Source organism: Oncorhynchus mykiss, chromosome 27 (assembly GCF_057628025.1).
Source record: "Oncorhynchus mykiss isolate SJ-2025 chromosome 27, ASM5762802v1, whole genome shotgun sequence".
Taxonomy (NCBI): Eukaryota; Metazoa; Chordata; class Actinopteri; order Salmoniformes; family Salmonidae; genus Oncorhynchus; species Oncorhynchus mykiss.
Genome location: NC_143048.1, coordinates 1,679,797 through 1,699,561, shown reverse-complemented (window position 1 = coordinate 1,699,561; position 19,765 = coordinate 1,679,797). Strand labels below are relative to the sequence as shown.

Here is a 19,765-nt window from a genome sequence, read left to right as displayed (position 1 = left end):
ATTCTAAAATGTATAACAATAACTTTATTTATAAAGCATATTTTATGAATGCAGCTCAAAGTGCTTCTCAATAAGCACCCCAAAAAACAGTGTGTGTTGATTTGAATCACTCCATGGGCATGTTTGGGTGGGAACCCGGCTAAAACCAGCTTGTTCTGGGGTCTGAAAGGTGAGCATGAGGAGATTTAAAATGTAATAGACACCCAACCAGATGGGTGCATTCACTCAGAAATACAATAAAATCCAAATACCCCCTTTTAACCCGAAACACAAAGAGGGTTTTATCCGAGGAGGAGAGAATGCATGGTTTGGACATTTAAGCAGGTTTAAGCAGATACTGTGTGAAGCTTAAAGCCTGAAGTGCCATTGTGAGGCTGATGGAGGGTTTTATATGGTTCTGCTTTCTTTTGTACCCGGCTCTTAGGTTACAAGACTCTGCTGAAAGGGATCTCTGGAAAATTCACCAGCGGCTGCCTGGTGGCCATCATGGGTCCCTCAGGAGCTGGGAAATCTACGCTGATGAACATTCTGGCCGGCTACAGGTGAGCCACAGGCCCGACACTTAACAACCAAGAGGTGTACAAGGACACTGATAGACGATTAACTTCTACTAACAAGTATCACGCCACACCCACAGTTCTGGGCATTCAAAAGTTGTCATTACAAAAAGCCTTGCTGCAGCTTGCTATTACCTTGCTGTGACTCTCGCAGGGTGACGCCAAGCGCCAAGTTAATTCGAAATCATTTAACAATGACCCAAGTCATGAAATACATTTTTGAGAATGATTACTGTATGCATTTTTGTATATATTCCATTTGTATTGTATGTGTATGTTTTCATGTTTTAAACTGTTTTAAACTTTGGAAATATGTGTTGTTCATGTTTACATTAATGTATTAGCTGTTCCCTATTGTTTCAATTGTTAATTTCTCTTTTAAACCCAGAAATAAATAAATTATATCATATGGATCAAATGCGTAACCCAGGTATGGCTTTGCCCTCTGTAGAGAGACAGGGATGAAGGGGGAGATCTTGATCAATGGGCAGCCTCGTGACCTACGCTCTTTCAGGAAGGTCTCGTGCTACATCATGCAGGACGACATGCTTCTGCCTCACCTCACAGTACAGGAAGCCATGATGGTAATTTAAAAAAATTATATATTTAACCTTTATTTATCCAGGAAGTCCCATTGAGGCCAGAAGACCTCTTTTACAAAGGAGACCTGGCCAGAGTCCAGATCAATAGATTAAACACATTGCAGTGCATACACAATGGAAATGAATGCTTCTGGAAGTAAACAATAGGTTAATTAAAAAAAATGTATTTCACTTTTATTTAACCAGGTAGGCCAGTTGAGAACAAGTTCTCATTTACAACTGCGACCTGGCCAAGATAAAGCAAAGCAGTGCGACAAAAACAACAACACAGAGTTACACATGGGATAAACAATCGTACAGTCAATAACACAATGGAAAAATATGTGTACAGTGTGTGTAAATGAAGTAAGGAGGTAAGGCAATCGATAGGCCAATAGTGGTGAAGTAATTACAATTTAGCAATTTACACTGGAGTGATATATGTGCAGATGAGGATGTGTAAGTAGAAATACTGGTGTGCAAAATAGCAGAAAAACATATGGGGATGAGGTAGGTAGTTGGTTGGATGGGCTATTTACAGATGGGCTGTGTACAACTGCAGCGATCGGTAAGCTGCTCTGACAGCTGACGCTTAAAGTTAGTGAGGGAGATATATAAGTTTCCAACTTCAGTGATTTTTGCAATTCGTTCCAGTCATTGGCAGCAGTGAACTGGAAGGAAAGGTGGCCAAAGGAAGTGTTGGCTTTGGGGATGACCAGTGAAATATACCTGCTGGAGCGCGGGCTACGGGTGGGTGTTGCTATGGTGACCAGTGAGCTGAGATAAGCCGGAGCTTTACCTAGCAAAGACTTATAGATGACCTGGAGCCAGTGGGTTTGGCGACGAATATATAGTGAGGACCAGCCAACGAGAGCAAAAAGTATTTTGTCAGCCACCAATTGTGCAAGTTCTCCACTTAAAAAGATGAGAGAGACCTGTAATTTTCATCATAGGTACACTTCAACTATGACAGACAAAATGAGAAAAATAAATCCTTAAAATCACATTGTAGGATTTTTAATGAATTTATTTGCAAAGTATGGTGGAAAATAAGTATTTGGTGAATAACAAATGTTTCTCAATAGTTTGTTATATACCCTTTGTTGGCAATGACAGAGGACAAATGTTTTCTGTAAGTCTTCACAAGGTTTTCACACACTGTTGCTGGTATTTTGGCCCATTCCTCCATGCAGATCTCTGCTGTGGGGGGTGCAGAGCTGTTGGCCGGGGTTGGTGTAGTCAGGCAGAAAGCATGGCCAGCCGTAGAGAAATGCTTATTGAAATTCTAAATTATCATGGATTTATCAGTGGTGACAGTGTTTCCTAGTCTCATGGACTTTACAGTGTCCCAAAACATTTTGTAATTAGTGCTGCAGGATGCAAATTTCTGTTTGAATAAGCTAGCCTTTGCTTTCCTAACTGACTGTGTGTATTGGTTCCTGACTTCCCTGAAAAGTTGCATATCGCAGGGACTATTCGAAGCTAGTGCAGTACGCCACAGGGTGTTTTTGTGCTGGTCAAGGGCAGTCTGGAGTGGAGTTAAACTGGTGAAATGTTTATAAAGCTGCAAATACAATGTATTAGAGCAGTCAGAATTCATTATTCCACATGATGTCTGTTCTACATAATGCATTTATATGTGACATGGTGCCCTTCTAAACTGTGTCTTTCTTCACATTGATAAGATACATCTTCTCTCTACATGGTTGCTTCTGAGACATGAAAGATTCTATGCATGTAGGCGTCGTTTCTCTTCTTTGGGACGCAGCCGTAGTGTGAACTAAATCTTACTCTCTCTCTGCTAGGTGTCTGCTAATCTGAAGCTCCAGGAAAAGGATGAGGGCAAGAGAGACATGGTGAGAGAGTTGCATGGGAACGGCTTCAGAATCTTCCCTCACCTTAATCTCGTACATGTTCCCTGACCCTCAAACTGGAAATGAGGACAAGTTACTATTTCAGCACAGGAGTTTTGCCACTAGTGCAGTCAGTACTGGCTTTAAACAGGCTGGAATGGATGTAAAGTGATATGATGATTGTGCCTGGGAAGGTGCATGTGTGTAGATGTTGCTACTAACCACTGATGCAGGGTCAGATATGATTTCCTCCCCCTTATGTTTAAAAGGATAATTCGGGATTTTGCCAATGAAGCTCTTTATCTACTTCCCCAGAGGTAGATGACCTAGTGGATACTATTTGTATGTCTCTGTGTCCAGTATGAAAGAAGTTAGAGGTAGTTTCACTAGCCAATGCTAACTAGCGTTACCCATAGACTGTTAGTCATTGTGCTATCTGCTAGCTTGCTAGTAGTTACCCATAGACTTCCAGTCATTGCGCTAACTTTAGTTAGCATTGACCCTAGATCTGTGATTAATGTAGACATATGTCACGTTGCCAAGAGGGAGGGATGTGGTTATAGGTGTTTGTAATCCTCCTGTGTTGTTTTTAGGTGAGGGAGATCCTGACGGCCCTGGGCCTGCTTGAGTGTGCGAAAACCCGAACGTCACATCTATCAGGGGGGCAGAGGAAAAGGCTGGCCATCGCCCTGGAGCTTGTCAACAACCCTCCCGTCATGTTTTTTGACGAACCCACCAGGTCAGAAGCTCCCATTGCACATCGTATAGAACACATGCATGTGTGTCCGTGGCAAGGAAAGTCTTGACGTGACTATGGATTATAACGTGCCACTGTCTAAGCACACTGTACAGTCCATATTTTAGAGGCAATGCTATTCTTTCATGAGCTGTACAAGGCAATATGACGTTGTTGAGTGCAGGTGTTAGTTGTGTTCCATTTTGTGTGTGTTTTTTTCAGTCTTGTTTGTGTCCCCACTGAAAGTAATCTGAAAGAAAAGTTCCAAGGTTAACCTGTCCTCTTTTGGAACAGAGGATGCAATTGAATATCATCTCTCCCAGTTGGCTTCTGGTTAGGAAAGACTAGAGTCTCACCAGGGGACACAAATGAGTCCTCCCAAAGTCCTTAATGACCAAAAAGCAGCCATTTGTCTCCCTTTGGTTTACATTTGTACCATCTGTAGGGATTAGCCTACTCCTGAAGCTCACACACAACATTTTGTCATTGCTCTACACAAAATACTCCATAATGTCAAAGTGAAAAGAAAATTATACACTTTTTTAAATTGATAAAAATTCAATAACAAAAAAATTGCCTAAATTAGTTAAGTAAAAAATTATTCTGACTACCCCTTCGTCTGTCCCTCATACATACAACATCTGTAAGGTCCGGCACCAACAGATATGGCCGCCTCGCTTCGTGTTCTCATGTTCTTATTCATTCCTTTACACTTGTGTGTATAAGGTAGTTGTTGTGAAATTGTTAGATTACTTGTTAGATATTACTGCATGGTCGGAACTAGAAGCACAAACGTTTCACTACACTCGCATTAACATCTGCTAACCATGTGTATGTGACCAATAAAATTTGATTTGATTTGAGGTCCCTCAGTCAAGTTTTATTTTTATTTTTATTTCACCTTCATTTAACCAGGTAGGCTAGTTGAGAACAAGTTCTCATTTACAACTGCGACCTGGCCAAGATAAAGCATAGCAGTGTGAACAGACAGCAACACAGAGTTACACATGGAGTAAACAATAAACAAGTTAATAACACAGTAGAAAAAAAGGGGAAAAAAGGAGTCTATATACATTGTGTGCAAAAGGCATGAGGAGGTAGGCGAATAATAAACATTTTAGCAGATTAACACGAGTGATAAATGATCAGATGGTCATGTGCAGGTAGAGATACTGGTGTGCAAAAGAGCAGAAATGTAAATAAATAAAAACAGTATGGGGATGAGGTAGGTAAATTGGGTGGGCTATTTACCGATGGACTATGTACAGATGCAGCGATCGGTTAGCTGCTCAGATAGCAGATGTTTAAAGTTGGTGAGGGAGATAAAAGTCTCCAACTTCAATGATTTTTGCAATTCGTTCCAGTCACAGGCAGCAGAGAACTGGAAGGAAAGGCGGCCAAATGAGGTGTTGGCTTTAGGGATGATCAGTGAGATACACCTGCTGAAGCGCGTGCTACGGGTGGGTGTTGCCATCGTGACCAGTGAACTGAGATAAGGCGGAGCTTTACCTAGCATGGACTTGTAGATGACCTGGAGCCAGTGGGTCTGGCGAAGAATATGTAGCGAGGGCCAGCCGACTAGAGCATACAGGTCGCAGTGGTGGGTGGTATAAGGTGCTTTAGTAACAAAGCGGATGGCACTGTGATAAACTGCATCCAGTTTTCTGAGTAGAGTATTGGAAGCCATTTTGTAGATGACATCGCCGAAGTCGAGGATCGGTAGGATAGTCAGTTTTACTAGAGTAAGTTTGGCGGCGTGAGTGAAGGAGGCTTTGTTGCGAAATAGAAAGCTAGTCGGCGTGCGGGTGCAGGCAGCAAACAGTTGAAAAGCATGCATTTGGTTTTATTAGCGTTTAAGAGCAGTTGGAGGCCACGGAAGGAGTGTTGTATGGCGTTGAAGCTCGTTTGGAGGTTAGATAGCACAGTGTCCATGGAAGGGCCAGAAGTATACAGAATGGTGTCGTCTGCGTAGAGGTGCATCAGGGAATCGCCCGCAGCAAGAGCAACATAATTGATATATAACAGAGAAAAGAGTCGGCCCAAGAATTGAACCCTGTGGCACCCCCATAGAGACTGCCAGAGGACCGGACAACATGCCCTCCGATTTGACACACTGAACTCTGTCTGCAAAGTAGTTGGTGAACCAGGCACGGCAGTCATTAGCAAAACCGAGGCTACTGAGTCTGCCGATAAGAATATGGTGATTGACAGAGTCGAAAGCCTTGGCCAGGTCGATGAAGACGGCTGCACAGTACTGTCTTTTTTCGATGGCGGTTATGATATCGTTTAGTACCTTGAGCGGGCTGAGGTGCACCCGTGACCTGCTCGGAAACCAGATTGCACAGCGGAGAAGGTACGGTGGGATTCGAGATGGTCAGTGATCTGTTTATTGACTTGGCTTTCGAAGACCTTAGATAGGCAGGGCAGGATGGATATAGGTCTGTAACAGTTTGGGTCCCCCTTTGAAGAGGCAGATTTCCAGTCCTTGGGGGATCTCAGACGATATGAAAGAGAGGTTGAACAGGCTGGTAATAGGGGTTGTGACAATAGCGGCGGATAGTTTCAGAAATAGAGGGTCCAGATTGTTAAGCCCAGCTGATTTGTACGGGTCCAGGTTTTGCAGCTCTTTCAGAACATCTGCCATCTGGATTTGGGTAAAGGAGAAGCTGCATTTCAAGTATTGCATTTCAAGCACAGATTAATCTACAAAGACTCATCTACAAAGACCAGGGAGCTTTTCGAAAGCCTCATAAAGAAGGGCAGTGATTGGGAGATGGGTAACAATAACAAATCAGACATTGAATATACTGTATCTTTAAGCATGGTCAAGTTAAAACTTCTTGTGACTCTCAAACCCGGATCCGGGAGCACAATCATAGCCTCAAACGAATTAGCATAACGCAGCGGACATAAATACCCCTAGAAAATGTTCCTATTCATGAAAATCACAAATGAAATATATTGAGACACAGCTTAGCCTTTTGTTAATCACACTGTCACTGACTGATCCGTGTAAAGGAAAGAATGAATGGGGCCATGTATCGTGAGATTTTGAGTGAAAACCTCCTTCCATCAGCAAGGGCATTGAAGATGAAACATGGCTGGGTCTTTCAGCATGACAATGATCCCAAACACACTGCCCAGGCAATGAAGGAGTGGCTTCGTGAGAAGCATTTCAAGGTCCTGGAGTGGCCTAGCCAGTCTCCAGATCTCAACCCCATAGAAAATCTTTGGAGGGAGTTGAAAGTCCGTGTTGCCCAGCAACAGCCCCAAAACATCACTGCTCTAGAGGAGATCTGCATGGAGGAATTGGCCAAAATACCAGCAACAGTGTGTGAAAACCTCGTGAAGACTTACAGAAAACGTTTGACCTCTGTCATTGCCAACAAAGGGTATATAACAAAGTATTGAGATAAACTTTTGTTATTGACCAAATACTTATTTTCCACCATAATTTGCAAATAAATTCATTAAAAATCCTACAATGTGATTTTCTGGATTTTTTTTCTCATTTTGTCTGTCATAGTTGAAGTGTACCTATGATGAAAATGACAGGCCTCTCATCTTTTTAAGTTGGAGAACTTGCACAATTGGTGGCTGACTAAATAATTTTTTGCCCCACTGTATATGGAATTGTTTTAAGAAGGTCATACCAAGGATACTTCCGCTATTTGATTTGGAATTTTAAGACCACTTGAGGTATGATGGAGGCCACTGTGTTTTTGGGGGCCTACAATGCTGCAGAATTATTTTGGTACCCTTCCCCAGATCTGTGCTTCGACACAATCCTGTCTCAGAACTCTATGGACAATTCCTTCAACCTCATGGCTTGGTTTTTGCTCTGATATGCACTGTCAACTGTGGGATTTTATATAGACAGGTGTGTGCCTTTCCAAATAATGTCCAATCAATTGAATCAAGTTGTAGAAATATCTGAAGGAGGATCAATGGAAACAGGATACATCTGAGCTCATTTTCAAGTCTCATAACAAAGGGTCTGAATACTTATGTAAATAAGGTGTTCTATTTTTTTATTTTATCCATTTTAGATTAAGACTTTAAGGTAACAAAATGTGGAAAAGGTCAAGTGGTCTGAATACTTTCCGAGTGCACTGTACTTCCAATACATTTTTTTTCAACGTCCTAGAGCAACAACCATCATGTGCGTGTTCGTGAGTCTCACCTTTCCACAGAGGCGTCATAATACATACGATTTTGTGAGAAGACCGATTTTCGGGATGTCTCATGGTCTAACAAACACCGCTCTTCTAGCTCTGTCACCTTTAACCGCAAGTGCCACATTGCGGTAGATTGAGACACATCGAATGCAAACAAAACTGATAACTCTAGTTTAAACTGATGGATTTGAATCGACTCTAGGGGGTTGAATCCATTTTAATCCCACTTTGTAACAGAAATCCAAAAGAAATCCAAGGCGTTTGTAGATTTTCTATAGGCACTGTAAATATTCCAAGCATCTGAAATGGTATCTTCTAAAGTCAATCTGACAACATATGGGACTGAGATAGGGCAGATGGAAAGTCCCTGACAAATACAATCGATAAACAGCAGAGTACTGTAGAGCTACCACATTTGCTAACCTTACCATAAACGTTCTCAAGTGATCTTGTTATTTAAGGCTCAATGTTGTTTTTAGGGTACATTGTCCACTGTTATTAGAGATAGAGAGGTGTCTGAAACAGGATTTGGGTCAATTTGAATTGTCAGCCAATTCATGTAGAGTAGTAAACTGAAATTCCAATTCAATTTTTAGAGAAAATATTTTATTTTCAATGACTTCTCAATAAATCAAAAAGGAGAATCTATTTATTTAAAAATGTTAAAATTCCTTCCTGAATTGACTGACTTCAATTTGAATTGAACCTGGTCAAAAACTGGAATGATGTCATAGTTTTTGAGAGCAGCAGCGTGATACAACAAGTTAAGGGGATTTACTCCTGATGCCCAATCCTCTCTGTCTCCTCTGACTGCTTAACTGCACTGTGATACACACTCAATCCAAAGAGTCTTCTCACCTGGTCAAAATCACTGACATATGATTCATATCAGTGTCCAGTGATAAGCCATTAGATCAGTTACAGAACATGTGTGCAGAAAAAAATATGTTAACTTCAGTAGCTCACGTTAGTGTTTGTTGCTTTGTCATATAGTGCAAGTTTATGCAATGTGCTGGAGTCCTTCTACCAGTTCACTTCACTAGTTTGCTTCTCCTCCATATTGATGATCTAAGATGTTACTTTAGGTGTACAAAAGCAAATCTATTCTTTGCTTTGACATTGTCCACCATATACTAACCTTGGCCCCTATACCCTGTTTTGCAGTGGCCTGGACAGTTCCTCCTGCTTCCAGGTGTTGTCTCTGCTGAAGGCCCTGGCCAATGGTGGCCGCACCGTCATCTGCACCATCCACCAGCCCAGCGCCAAGCTCTTTGAGCTCTTCAACAAGGTCAGCCTCCAACCTGGCCTTCTGTTAGCCTGAGTCCCAGATCTGTTTGAGTTGTCTTACCAACTCCTACGCCATTGGCATGAAAAAAATTAAAAAAAATTATTCAGCCCCTTTACTTTCAGTGCAGCAAACTCTCTCCAAAAGTTCAGTGAGGATCTCTGAATGATCCAATGTTGACCTAAATGACTAATGATGATAAATACAATCCACCTGTGTGTAATCAAGTCGCTCGAGCTGTTTTGCAAGGAGGAATGGGAAAAAATGTCAGTCTCTCGATGTGCAAAACTGATAGAGACATACCCCAAGCGACTTACAGCTGTAATCGCAGCAAAAGGTGGCGCTACAAAGTATTAACTTAAGGGGGCTGAATAATTTTGCACGCCCAATTTTTCAGTTTTTGATTTGTTAAAAAAGTTTGAAATATCCAATAAATGTCGTTCCACGTCATGGTTGTGTCCCACTTGTTGTTGATTCTTCACAAAAAAATACAGTTTTATATCTTTATGTTTGAAGCCTGAAATGTGGCAAAAGGTTGCAAAGTTCAAGGGGGCCGAATACTTTCACAAGGCACTGTATGTAGCTAGCTATACATGTGGCACAATACTTATGCATGGTCCCCAACAAATAAACAAATCAACAGGCTAATGTAGTTGTTTAACAAAGTCAAAACAAACTGTGTATGCTTGGTATATACAGTACCTAGTGTGACTAACCTTTTCCCCTAATGTCAATGATTCCAATACTATTTTGATAACTAAATGAATGGTCTGCTAAATGAATGTACTGTATCCTGATTGCTTCGTGCCCCTGTGTTTCCCTCCCTAGCTGTATGTCCTTAGTCAGGGCCAGTGTATCTACAGAGGGAATGTACCTAACCTGGTCCCCCATCTTAGAGAGCTGGGGCTCAACTGCCCAACGTACCACAACCCTGCAGACTTTGGTGAGAAACTCTTACCAGTTTAATAAAAAACGAGTAAAGTGTGTTGTCATCATTGTTATAATAACCTTATTTGCACATGCATATCAGTGTATTCAGGAATCTGCCTTATTTTCTTAGAATAACTGTCCCAGGAAGTTATTTTAGTATACTTTGGTATAAAGCATTCTAGAAACGATTATTTCTATTAGTTCAACTGAAAATACATTTTCTCAGAATAGCTTTTACAGATGGTTCCCATGCAATAATCACTGGGCTTTCTGTGACATGCGTATCTCTCTCGCCATTTGATCCCAGTGATGGAGGTGGCGTCTGGGGAGTACGGAGATCAGACGGCGCGTCTGGTGAAGGCCGTGCAGGAGAGGAAATGTGAGCAGGTCTACAAGACAGACATGAACAATGGACCCCTCAATCCCTTCCTGTGGCACAAATCGTCTGAGGAGGTAAAGGGGGGATTAGTGTATTACTACAGCTCTCAATGGGTTGAAATTAAGAATCTCACTGAAGTTTTATTTTCAGAGTCAAAGCATTTCATTTCAATGTTTCAGGAAATTTATGTTGAGAAGTCTTAGCACTTCAGGTTGTTCAGTCTCTGTTTTTCTCTCTCTATGTTGCTCTCCAATCCTTTCAGGACTCCTCTTCCAGTGAGGGCTGCCACAGTTTCTCGGCCAGTTGTCTGACTCAGTTCTGCATCCTGTTCAAAAGGACGTTTCAAAGCATTATTAGAGATACGGTAAGACACTGCCACCTACTGTTTTGTTTTTATACTGCAACAGCTTCCTTTTTAAAACAGCCAAATGTTACGTAATGAACCCAAAACATTTTAATATGATTCAAAAGCAAATGAAAAGGATAAGAGGAAAAAGTTCAACAAATTGATATGAGAATGTCATAACACAAACAAAAAATAGATCTATTCATACCATACTTTGCATAGCCATTCCATTTTCCCTCTTCCTCTCTGCCCTCCTTCCTCTCAATCAAATGTATTTTATAAAGCCAAATGTATTTTTACATCAGCAGTTGTCACAATGTGCTTTACATATACCTGGCATAAAACCCCAAAGAGCAAGCAATGCAGATGCAGAAGCGCAATGGATAGGAAAATATATAAACAAAAAATGTTCTCTTCTTCTCCTGTTCTGGTCCTACAGGTGCTGACTCACCTAAGAATCTGCTCTCACATTGGAATTGGGATTCTGATTGGCCTGCTCTACCTGGGCATCGGCAACGACGCCAAGAAAGTGCTCAGCAACTCTGGCTTCCTCTTCTTCTCCATGCTCTTCCTCATGTTTGCTGCTCTAATGCCTACTGTTCTGACCTGTGAGTATTCTCTGCTCTTCTTACTGACAGGCATCTGCGTGCAATGATTTAGTGCATGAATTTACAAGTCGGAAGCCATTGCATACAGTATGTTAGGAGTAGACTGTGCTGGGATTTACCTTGGCTCTGATTACTTAAATGAGATTACTATGACGCTGTTTCCTCCGTCTCTAATGCAGTCCCTTTAGAGATGGGAGTTTTCCTAAGAGAGCACTTGAACTACTGGTACAGTCTGAAGGCCTACTATCTGGCCAAGACTATGGCGGACCTCCCCTTCCAGGTAATTACAAATGTCACATAGAACTCTGGAGGGTCATTTTTAGTAGTTTTGTGTCCCAAAAAAGGTCTAAGTTGGTATTTCATCAAAATGTAAAAGACAAGAGAAAAAAACAACAAAAACATTATGATTCTATCATTCACTGAAAAGAGCAAAGGTATTGATTGTAACTCAAGAAACCTGTTATGGGAGCTCAAAGTGGCTTTAGCATCAAAGTGGATTTAGCATCAAAGCAATTCTGTCTGTCAGATTTGGACAAATCCCACAATAACATTACACAAGGAGGCTTTACGCGTCACCAGACATCGCCCTGTGCTCTAAATTTAAAGTGACGAAGGTTTACTGCATGTTTTCATTTATTGTATTGAATTTGTATTGTATAGCATCTAATTTGGCTTTTTTCAACAATTTCGAAATTATTATTTCAAAGCACAAATAGCTTGGCCTTTATTCTCCACATGAAGAAAAGTGTTTTCCATGGTGTGATATTGTTGGCTGAACATGAGGAATGTGAGGTGGCCGTATCACAATCTTAGATAACAACAGCTTCTCCCGCTGTTGTGCCCTTCAGCAAGGCACTTAACCACCTAGACAACCCTGGGGTGCTGCACTGACACTATCCTTACAATCTGTCAATGTGTGGTTGGGCTTGTGTGGAACTACGTGCGTGTGCATGAAAGAAAAGCTGACAGGACAAATGTGTCCACAAATGGACAATCAAGTATTTGTCTTATTTTGCTTCACAGATAGTGTTCCCAGTCGCCTACTGCAGCATCGTCTACTGGATGACGTCCCAGCCACCTGACGCTGTGCGTTTCATCCTTTTCTTAGCCCTGGGAGTCCTCACCTCTCTTGTGGCTCAGTCTCTGGGCCTGCTGATAGGAGCGGCTTCCACCTCTCTACAGGTACATCCTCCATTCACTCAATACTAACACGCAATAATAACTGCTACCCTTATTGTTTGCAGCTTGAGATTTGCAAATAAACTCTATTGTGACCATTCCAGCAGAGTATTGATATTATTAGCAAATTACGACTGAGTATTGATATTACTTGCTCTTAAAAATATATATTTTGTGCTTGTGGCTGGTCTAAGGGTAGTGCCGCCCCGTACCACATATGCCCCTAGAGGCAGCGTTTCAATCCCCTGTTCCACCTTCCACTCTCTCTACTGTATTCCTCTCTTCTGTCCCCCCCATCTACATGTATAACTTGTATCTGTAAATACAACTTTTTAGAATTAAACAAATATTTATACATATTTTTAACTGTATTTCCTGGCACAATCACACCAACCACATTGTATTTACACAGTACCCACCTGTAGTATATGAATATAATTCTATGTTTCTCAGAGTGGTACCCAGTTTTATTCTAAGCAGACATTATAAACCGCAGTATTTTCATGTAACATGGTTACAGTGAGTCACGTCCTGCCTCTGATGTTGCACTTGTCCATGTCTCAGGTTGCCACGTTTGTAGGTCCGGTGACTGCCATACCTGTACTGCTTTTCTCTGGCTTCTTCGTCAGTTTCGACACAATTCCGTGGTATCTTCAGTGGATGTCATACATTTCATATGTCAGGTAAATCGTTTTTCAGATACTTTTTCCTGAGCATGTGACCTGCCCCTAATACTGAGAAAGTGGCATGTATTCAGCACTTGAACAGTAGGGGAAAGGGGGGTATGTTGAGCCAAAGGGTTAATTCAGCCACCCCTTGTTTCTAGGAAACCATACACAAAATGAATCATGTGACCAAAGAAGTGGTAATAATTTCATGAAGTCTGTGACAGAAGAAACCATGTGGAAAAAGTGATAAGCAAGTTATGTCCAAAAAAACTGATTTTCCCAAAGTCAAATTAATTTGTGTTATAGATTTCATGATGCTTGTATCTAAACCAAAGTACATTGTTTTATACAATCAGTTGAGGTCTATATAAGCTACAATATGAGGTCCTAAACCTAGCATGAAAGTGCATCCTTGTAACTGTGTGGGCTAATAGTCAAAATGTCAGTTTAACACATAATATGCATTTTTATTTTTGCATTCTGTCATTCATATGAATTCAAGAGTGCATTTGTATTGTTACAGAGCCGACATCATCATGCGCCGTGTACACAAATGTAAAACAAGCCGGGGTCTAGTCCCCATTGAGGTTCTTGACAGAGCAGCCAAAGAAGTGAGAAAAGTGAAGTCCATTTGAGCAGCAGCAAGGATGAAAAAAATAGACTTAATGACACTGAAGAGGTACATTGGGAGAAAAAAAAAACGGACATGTATCTGTGCGAAAGGGAGGCTATGATAGAAGAGCAGAGGCACACAAGGTCTTATGGATGACATGGAGTCTGGCACTGGGCCAATTGTGTCTCCCGGTTGCGGATGGCTACAACACAGCCCGGGATCGAACCCAAATCGGTAGCTTGCATGCGATGCAGTGCCTTAGACCGCTGCGACACTTGGGAGGCCCACCCTATGCTTAACTTACCCCATACCAGGGGTAAGATGTGCCAAGTGACCACATTTTTTGGACAAGCTATGTTTTCAAAACTGTTATGTTTACATGAATTTGGATTATTTCCAGGGATACACAACATCCTGAAATATATGTAGATATCTTTCTTATAAAGAATTATATATACACACTGAACAAAAAATATAAATGCAACATGCAACAATTTAAAAGATTTTACTGAGTTACAGTTCATATGAGGAAATCAGTCAATTAAAATGTATTCATTAGGTTCTAATCTATGGATTTCAGGTGACTGTTGGTCACAGATACCTTTTTAAAAAAAATGGCCCTCACAATGGGCCTCAGGATCACGTCACGGTATTTCTGTGCATTCAAATTGCCATTGCGTTTGTTGTCCGTAGCTTATATCTGCCCATACAGGGGCACTCTGTTCACAACGTTGACGTCAGCAAACCGCTCGGCCCACACAACGCCATACACATGGTCTGCTGTTGTGAGGCCAGTTGGACATACTGTCAAATTCTCTAAAATTAAAATGGAGGCAGCTTGTGGTAGAGAAATGAATGTTAAATTCTCTGGCAAAAGCTCTGATAGATGTTCGCGCAGTCAGCATGCCAATTGCACACTCCCTCAAAACTTGAGACATTTGTGGCATTGTTATGTGACAAAACTGCACATTTTAGAGTGGCCTTTTATTTTTCCCAGTCACAAAGTGCACCTGTGTAATGATCATGCTGTTTAAATCAGCTTCTTTATATGCCACACCATTCAGGTTGATGGATTATCTTAATACATTTTGTGCACAACATTTTAGAGAAATAAGCTTTTTGTGCATATGGAACATTTCTGGGTTCTTTTATTTCAGCTCATGAAACATGGGACCAACACTTTACATGTTCCATTTATATTTTTGTTCAGTGTATTTCCATTGACGTAGGGATGCTGAATGTAAGAAATGTCTCAACTTACCTCACTACTGTTCATCCTAGCATCTTAGCAGCACCATAAAACAGTTCCTATTATTTTGTAGGTATGGCTTTGAAGGTGTCATCCTCTCCATCTATGGCCTGGACCGGGAGGACCTCCACTGCAACAAGGATGAAACATGCCATTTCCAGAAGTCGGAGGCCATCTTGAAAGAGCTTGACGTGGAAGATGCCAAACTGTATCTTGACTTCATAGTGCTCGGCATGTTCTTTGTGAGCCTCCGCCTCCTCGCATACTTTGTGCTGCGCTATAAGATCAGTGCAGAGAGGTAGACTGGAGAGTGGGGGTAGGGGGAAGAAGGCCTAGATCGCTTGCATGCTGGAATACCGCTTCTGGAGACCTCCAGGCAGTGACCAGAAACACACCATGCACACTGCAGGAATTATGGGTACACTATGTGGCGGTGGCACGAAGGGGCTGGATTTTGACACTTGACTGGCCAATCAGAACATTCTCCATGGCTAAATATGTGGTTGCTTTACAGTCTTTTATGTTTTGCATTGTCATCAACGCCAATTTGAATGTCAGTCCGCTATAGCCTAGTTTGTTAAATAGCCTATAGAACCAAACTAACTAAATGTAGGCCTACCCATCTTTCCTAAATATATTGAACATGTTGGCAGGCCACATTGCTCTATGTAATTGCATTGCTTCAATATGGAAATATATTATTAAACATAGCATTCACACTGATATGAGCTAGGCCTACTGTAAATGTCATTATGGCTGAGCCATGGACATGCCAAACGTTGTCAATAAGCAAGATGTAATTCACTATTGATGAGGCCTAAAAAGAGTGAATCATTCTAATCAAATTCTAATCAAAAGAAAAAGTTGTTTTAAGTAGGCTATTCCTAAATACATGTTTAAATGTTTTGTAGTAAACAAGTGTTTCAAATGACATCATCAACCAATTAGTAGACCATTAGTAGGCAATGTTTACTCACAATTGGTCAAAATCACATTATGCACACCGATGATGTCATTGGAAACACTTATCTTCCTCTATCTTTTTTTTTACAACAAAACATAGAAACTCACCATTTTCACATGTTGATGTTGGGGTGATGATGAATATGAAGTTGGAAAAAATGCTTAAAGTTTCCCTTTAAGGGTAGACTGCAGGATGGCTTGGTTTGTCATATGAAATGGAATCATATGAAACGGAAAACAAGCAGGAAAATAAGTTATAAAGGGTCACCAGCATTATCTCATCTCTCCTTTCATGATGGGCATATGGACACAAGTAGCCTGCGTGGAGGGTTTTTTACGCACGTCCAAAACGGGAGCTGGCTAAAATAACATGCATATATATTATATTATATTATATAAGGGGATGTCCACTTACTGTTTTTTCTATTTTTCTGCTCCCAAACTTTCATTTTTAATTAAGCTTTGTTGGTTAAGATGTATTTCAAAGCGGTCTCACTAGCGAAACCCTTTATTGTTAGGCTTGGCTACTTGGCGAACGCATTGGGCAGGACAAAACAACTGTCTTCATTGAGAGGAAGGGAGGATTATGCACAATTTTTAATCAAATGAAACCAAATGAGAAAACATATCCTCTCTTCTTCCATGAGTATAAGGGTCACAGCTGGATAGGTTGCGCTTCAGCTCACAAAATCCTTGCCATTACCAACCGCAAAGACCGGCTTTTCATTGGTCTTAAGTCTCCCGATATGCGCTGCATGAAATTGTCACTTTTGAACTTGTTTTCAAGGGCACAGAAATGATATGACCTCATGGCATCTTGTCAATATACATGGCTTTCATTTGTTTACCATAGTGAGAGGAACATGCACTGGCCACATGTGTAAACCTCAAAAATATTGGAATGAATAGCAAAGTGAATGCATTAAAGGGATAGTTCACCCAAATTACAAAATTACATTGGTTTTCTTACCCTGTAAGTAGTCTATGGACAAGTTAAGACAGCAATCCATGCTTTGGTTTTGTTTATTTGACCACTGTCTCCAAATGCTAACTTTTTAGCATTCATGTCATAATTACAATATGTCGTTAGTGTGAACTATCCCTTTAAGTTGTGAATTAGGCATTAAAACGATATACAGGTTGCATAACATGACAGCAGAACTGCAAGAAACAAATTAAGCTGCTTAATCTCTTTAGTGGTTTACTTATATGGCCTGAAAAATATACTTTATATGTTTTTAATTAAATATCAGACAATTTCATACTGCCTTTGACAACCTAAGATTATATTCTCATCATCTGTAAGGTTCTACTGACAACAGGGTTGGGGTCAATTTATCATTGAATTGGAATTTGAGTTAACTTCCCGAATTGACCGACTTCATTTCGAATTGACCCCAAACCTGACAGACAAATACTCCGCTGGACATAGTCATGGTTACAACACACCATCCATATGCATTAAAACATATGGAACCAGCTGCACATTGGAACTAATAATGTTGATTCAATTGCACGTCAATATTGATTATCAAGCCTATATTCAATTCCATAATTACTTCACATCAAGAATCATGTACATTTTCTGAAAAGTGTTGGCCTAGAAAGTATGATGAATTTTTTAAAACTTGAAAACAAATTACACACTTTACATAAAGAGATACTGCAAATATCAATGCAAAACCTTTTGCAAAACATGATAATATGCTTTTGTAGATTGGTATGTTTTTGTCATTACTTTATTTTGTGTTGCAATATTTCACACACAGAGGTTGAAACTCTAATAAAACACTGCAGAGGAAAGGTTGCATGTTACACTATTTCAAAGCTATGTTTTAATGGCAGTGTTATGAACATGTTTTCAGTACATAGGATAGTATTATTAAATATGTTTAATTGGCTTGCTGGGGAGGAGGCTTTAAAAGTTTAATGTTTAGACAAACCCCACTCTGAAGTTCTGAACTCATTGGAACAGCTTTCTATCAAGAATGTGGGGCATTACCAAATTATTTTTTTGTACATTGGTTTGTTTTTCCGATTGTTTAGCTTTTCCTCCGTTGAATCCTCTTTATATCTACACGATACACTGATTATACAAAACATTAAGAACACCCACCTAATATTGAGTTGCACCTCCTCCCTTTCTTCCTCAGAACAGCCTCAATTTGTTGAGCCATGGACTCTAATGTATCAAAGCTTAAAAATCCTTCTTTAACCTGTCTCCTCCCCTTCGTCTACATTGATTGAAGTGGATTGAACAAGTGACATCAATAAGGGATCATAGGTCAGTCTGTCATGGAAGGAGCAGGTGTCCTTAATGTTTTGTATACTCAGTGTAGATTACCTCATGGTAAACTGCAGACCCTTTTATCTACCAAAATAATCTACATCCCGCTCCATAATGTTTTGTAGGTCGATTCTTGCATCAAACTAAAGCTGTATTTGAATAATGTTTTATTTTCAAGTGTTGAGATACTCAGTTTATAGCTCATATTTTCTGCAACGTGTGAACTGTTACGTACTGACATTGTAGATGAATGAAATTAATAAAGTTGCAATATTTTTCACATGGCCTGTCTTGATTAGTCTATTTATATCCCCACATAATTGTATTGGGTACTAGGGGTGGGTTATAGGTTTCACACACTCAAACACAAACGTGACAGATCAACATGCCAGACAAAAAACATCCAGGACAAACTCAACCTGATAGGCACACATTTCTCTGTTGATGACATCTAAATAATGATGAAGTAACCATCCTCATGGTTTTATTATTTTGAAGTTCATTGAATGCCAACCATTTCAATTCATGACATTTTTTTTAGCACCCTTTAAGCATGCTTGCCCTTATCTTTCTCTCAGAACTTCAAATTCTCATTGATGTGAGCAGGCGGTTTCTCCAACAGGAAGATGATGTCTACCTACCTCGCTCATTAGTAGTAATTCAAAGGGTAAACAATCCAAAGACAGTATTTTTACATTTCTGAACAATATCTCAGTTTTTTATGCCCCATGGGATCCTTGTTATTCATCAGTAAATATAATCCAACCACTGTCTAAACAGGGCACTTCCTCTTTTGGCTTAATTTGGATAGGCTAAGAGAACTATAACAGAAAAGTACATTTCCAACATATGATTGCTTGTAGATTGAGTACATTTTGTCTGGGATCTTTTGATAGGTGATTGTATGTTTTCAAAGTAGCACGGTATAGATAACGGTACACATGATAAAGTCTATTATGGCAGGGAATAGAAAACAAATGTGTATGGCTGCATTTCAGATATATTTTTTAACAGTAGGACCTACAGTAGAAGGAAATGTTTTCTGTCTGGTGCTTTAGCGTTTGAGCGAGAGAGAGAGAAGGAGAACTCTGGGTTTTCAGTGAATTTATGTAAATCAACGAGGCTCATTTGAATTTCCTGCAGCACAGGAATATTCTTTGCGACAACAGAGTGATCAAATTAGGATAGGCTCTGTCCCACTTTGTGCAATCAAACATCAAGCTCAGTGATGTGTAGGACACCCATGCATGTACCACAAACATATCACCAGATGGCAAAATTATCAAACGAATCAGTTTGCCCACAATACGGACCCCAAACTGGCCACCAAACGCAACCATTTTTCTATGTAGT

General features: G+C 40.4%; 1 protein-coding gene across 2 annotated transcripts in view; it reads left to right on the top strand.

Annotated features, from left to right (window-relative positions):
• Positions 1-18,689, top strand: part of LOC110507297 (ATP-binding cassette sub-family G member 1) — a 35,965-nt gene extending 17,276 nt beyond the window's left edge. For both annotated transcript variants that reach the window (XM_021587187.3, XM_021587186.3), the window contains exons 3-15: positions 425-542; positions 1,009-1,141; positions 2,944-2,994; positions 3,585-3,730; positions 9,070-9,193; positions 10,019-10,133; positions 10,428-10,573; positions 10,762-10,863; positions 11,285-11,453; positions 11,633-11,733; positions 12,477-12,635; positions 13,197-13,315; positions 15,236-18,689. In XM_021587187.3, the coding sequence (XP_021442862.1) occupies positions 425-542; positions 1,009-1,141; positions 2,944-2,994; positions 3,585-3,730; positions 9,070-9,193; positions 10,019-10,133; positions 10,428-10,573; positions 10,762-10,863; positions 11,285-11,453; positions 11,633-11,733; positions 12,477-12,635; positions 13,197-13,315; positions 15,236-15,464 (1,712 nt within the window). In that variant the 3' untranslated portion in view covers positions 15,465-18,689. The remainder of the gene's footprint in view (positions 1-424; positions 543-1,008; positions 1,142-2,943; positions 2,995-3,584; positions 3,731-9,069; positions 9,194-10,018; positions 10,134-10,427; positions 10,574-10,761; positions 10,864-11,284; positions 11,454-11,632; positions 11,734-12,476; positions 12,636-13,196; positions 13,316-15,235) is intronic.
• The last annotated feature ends 1,076 nt before the right edge of the window (positions 18,690-19,765 follow it).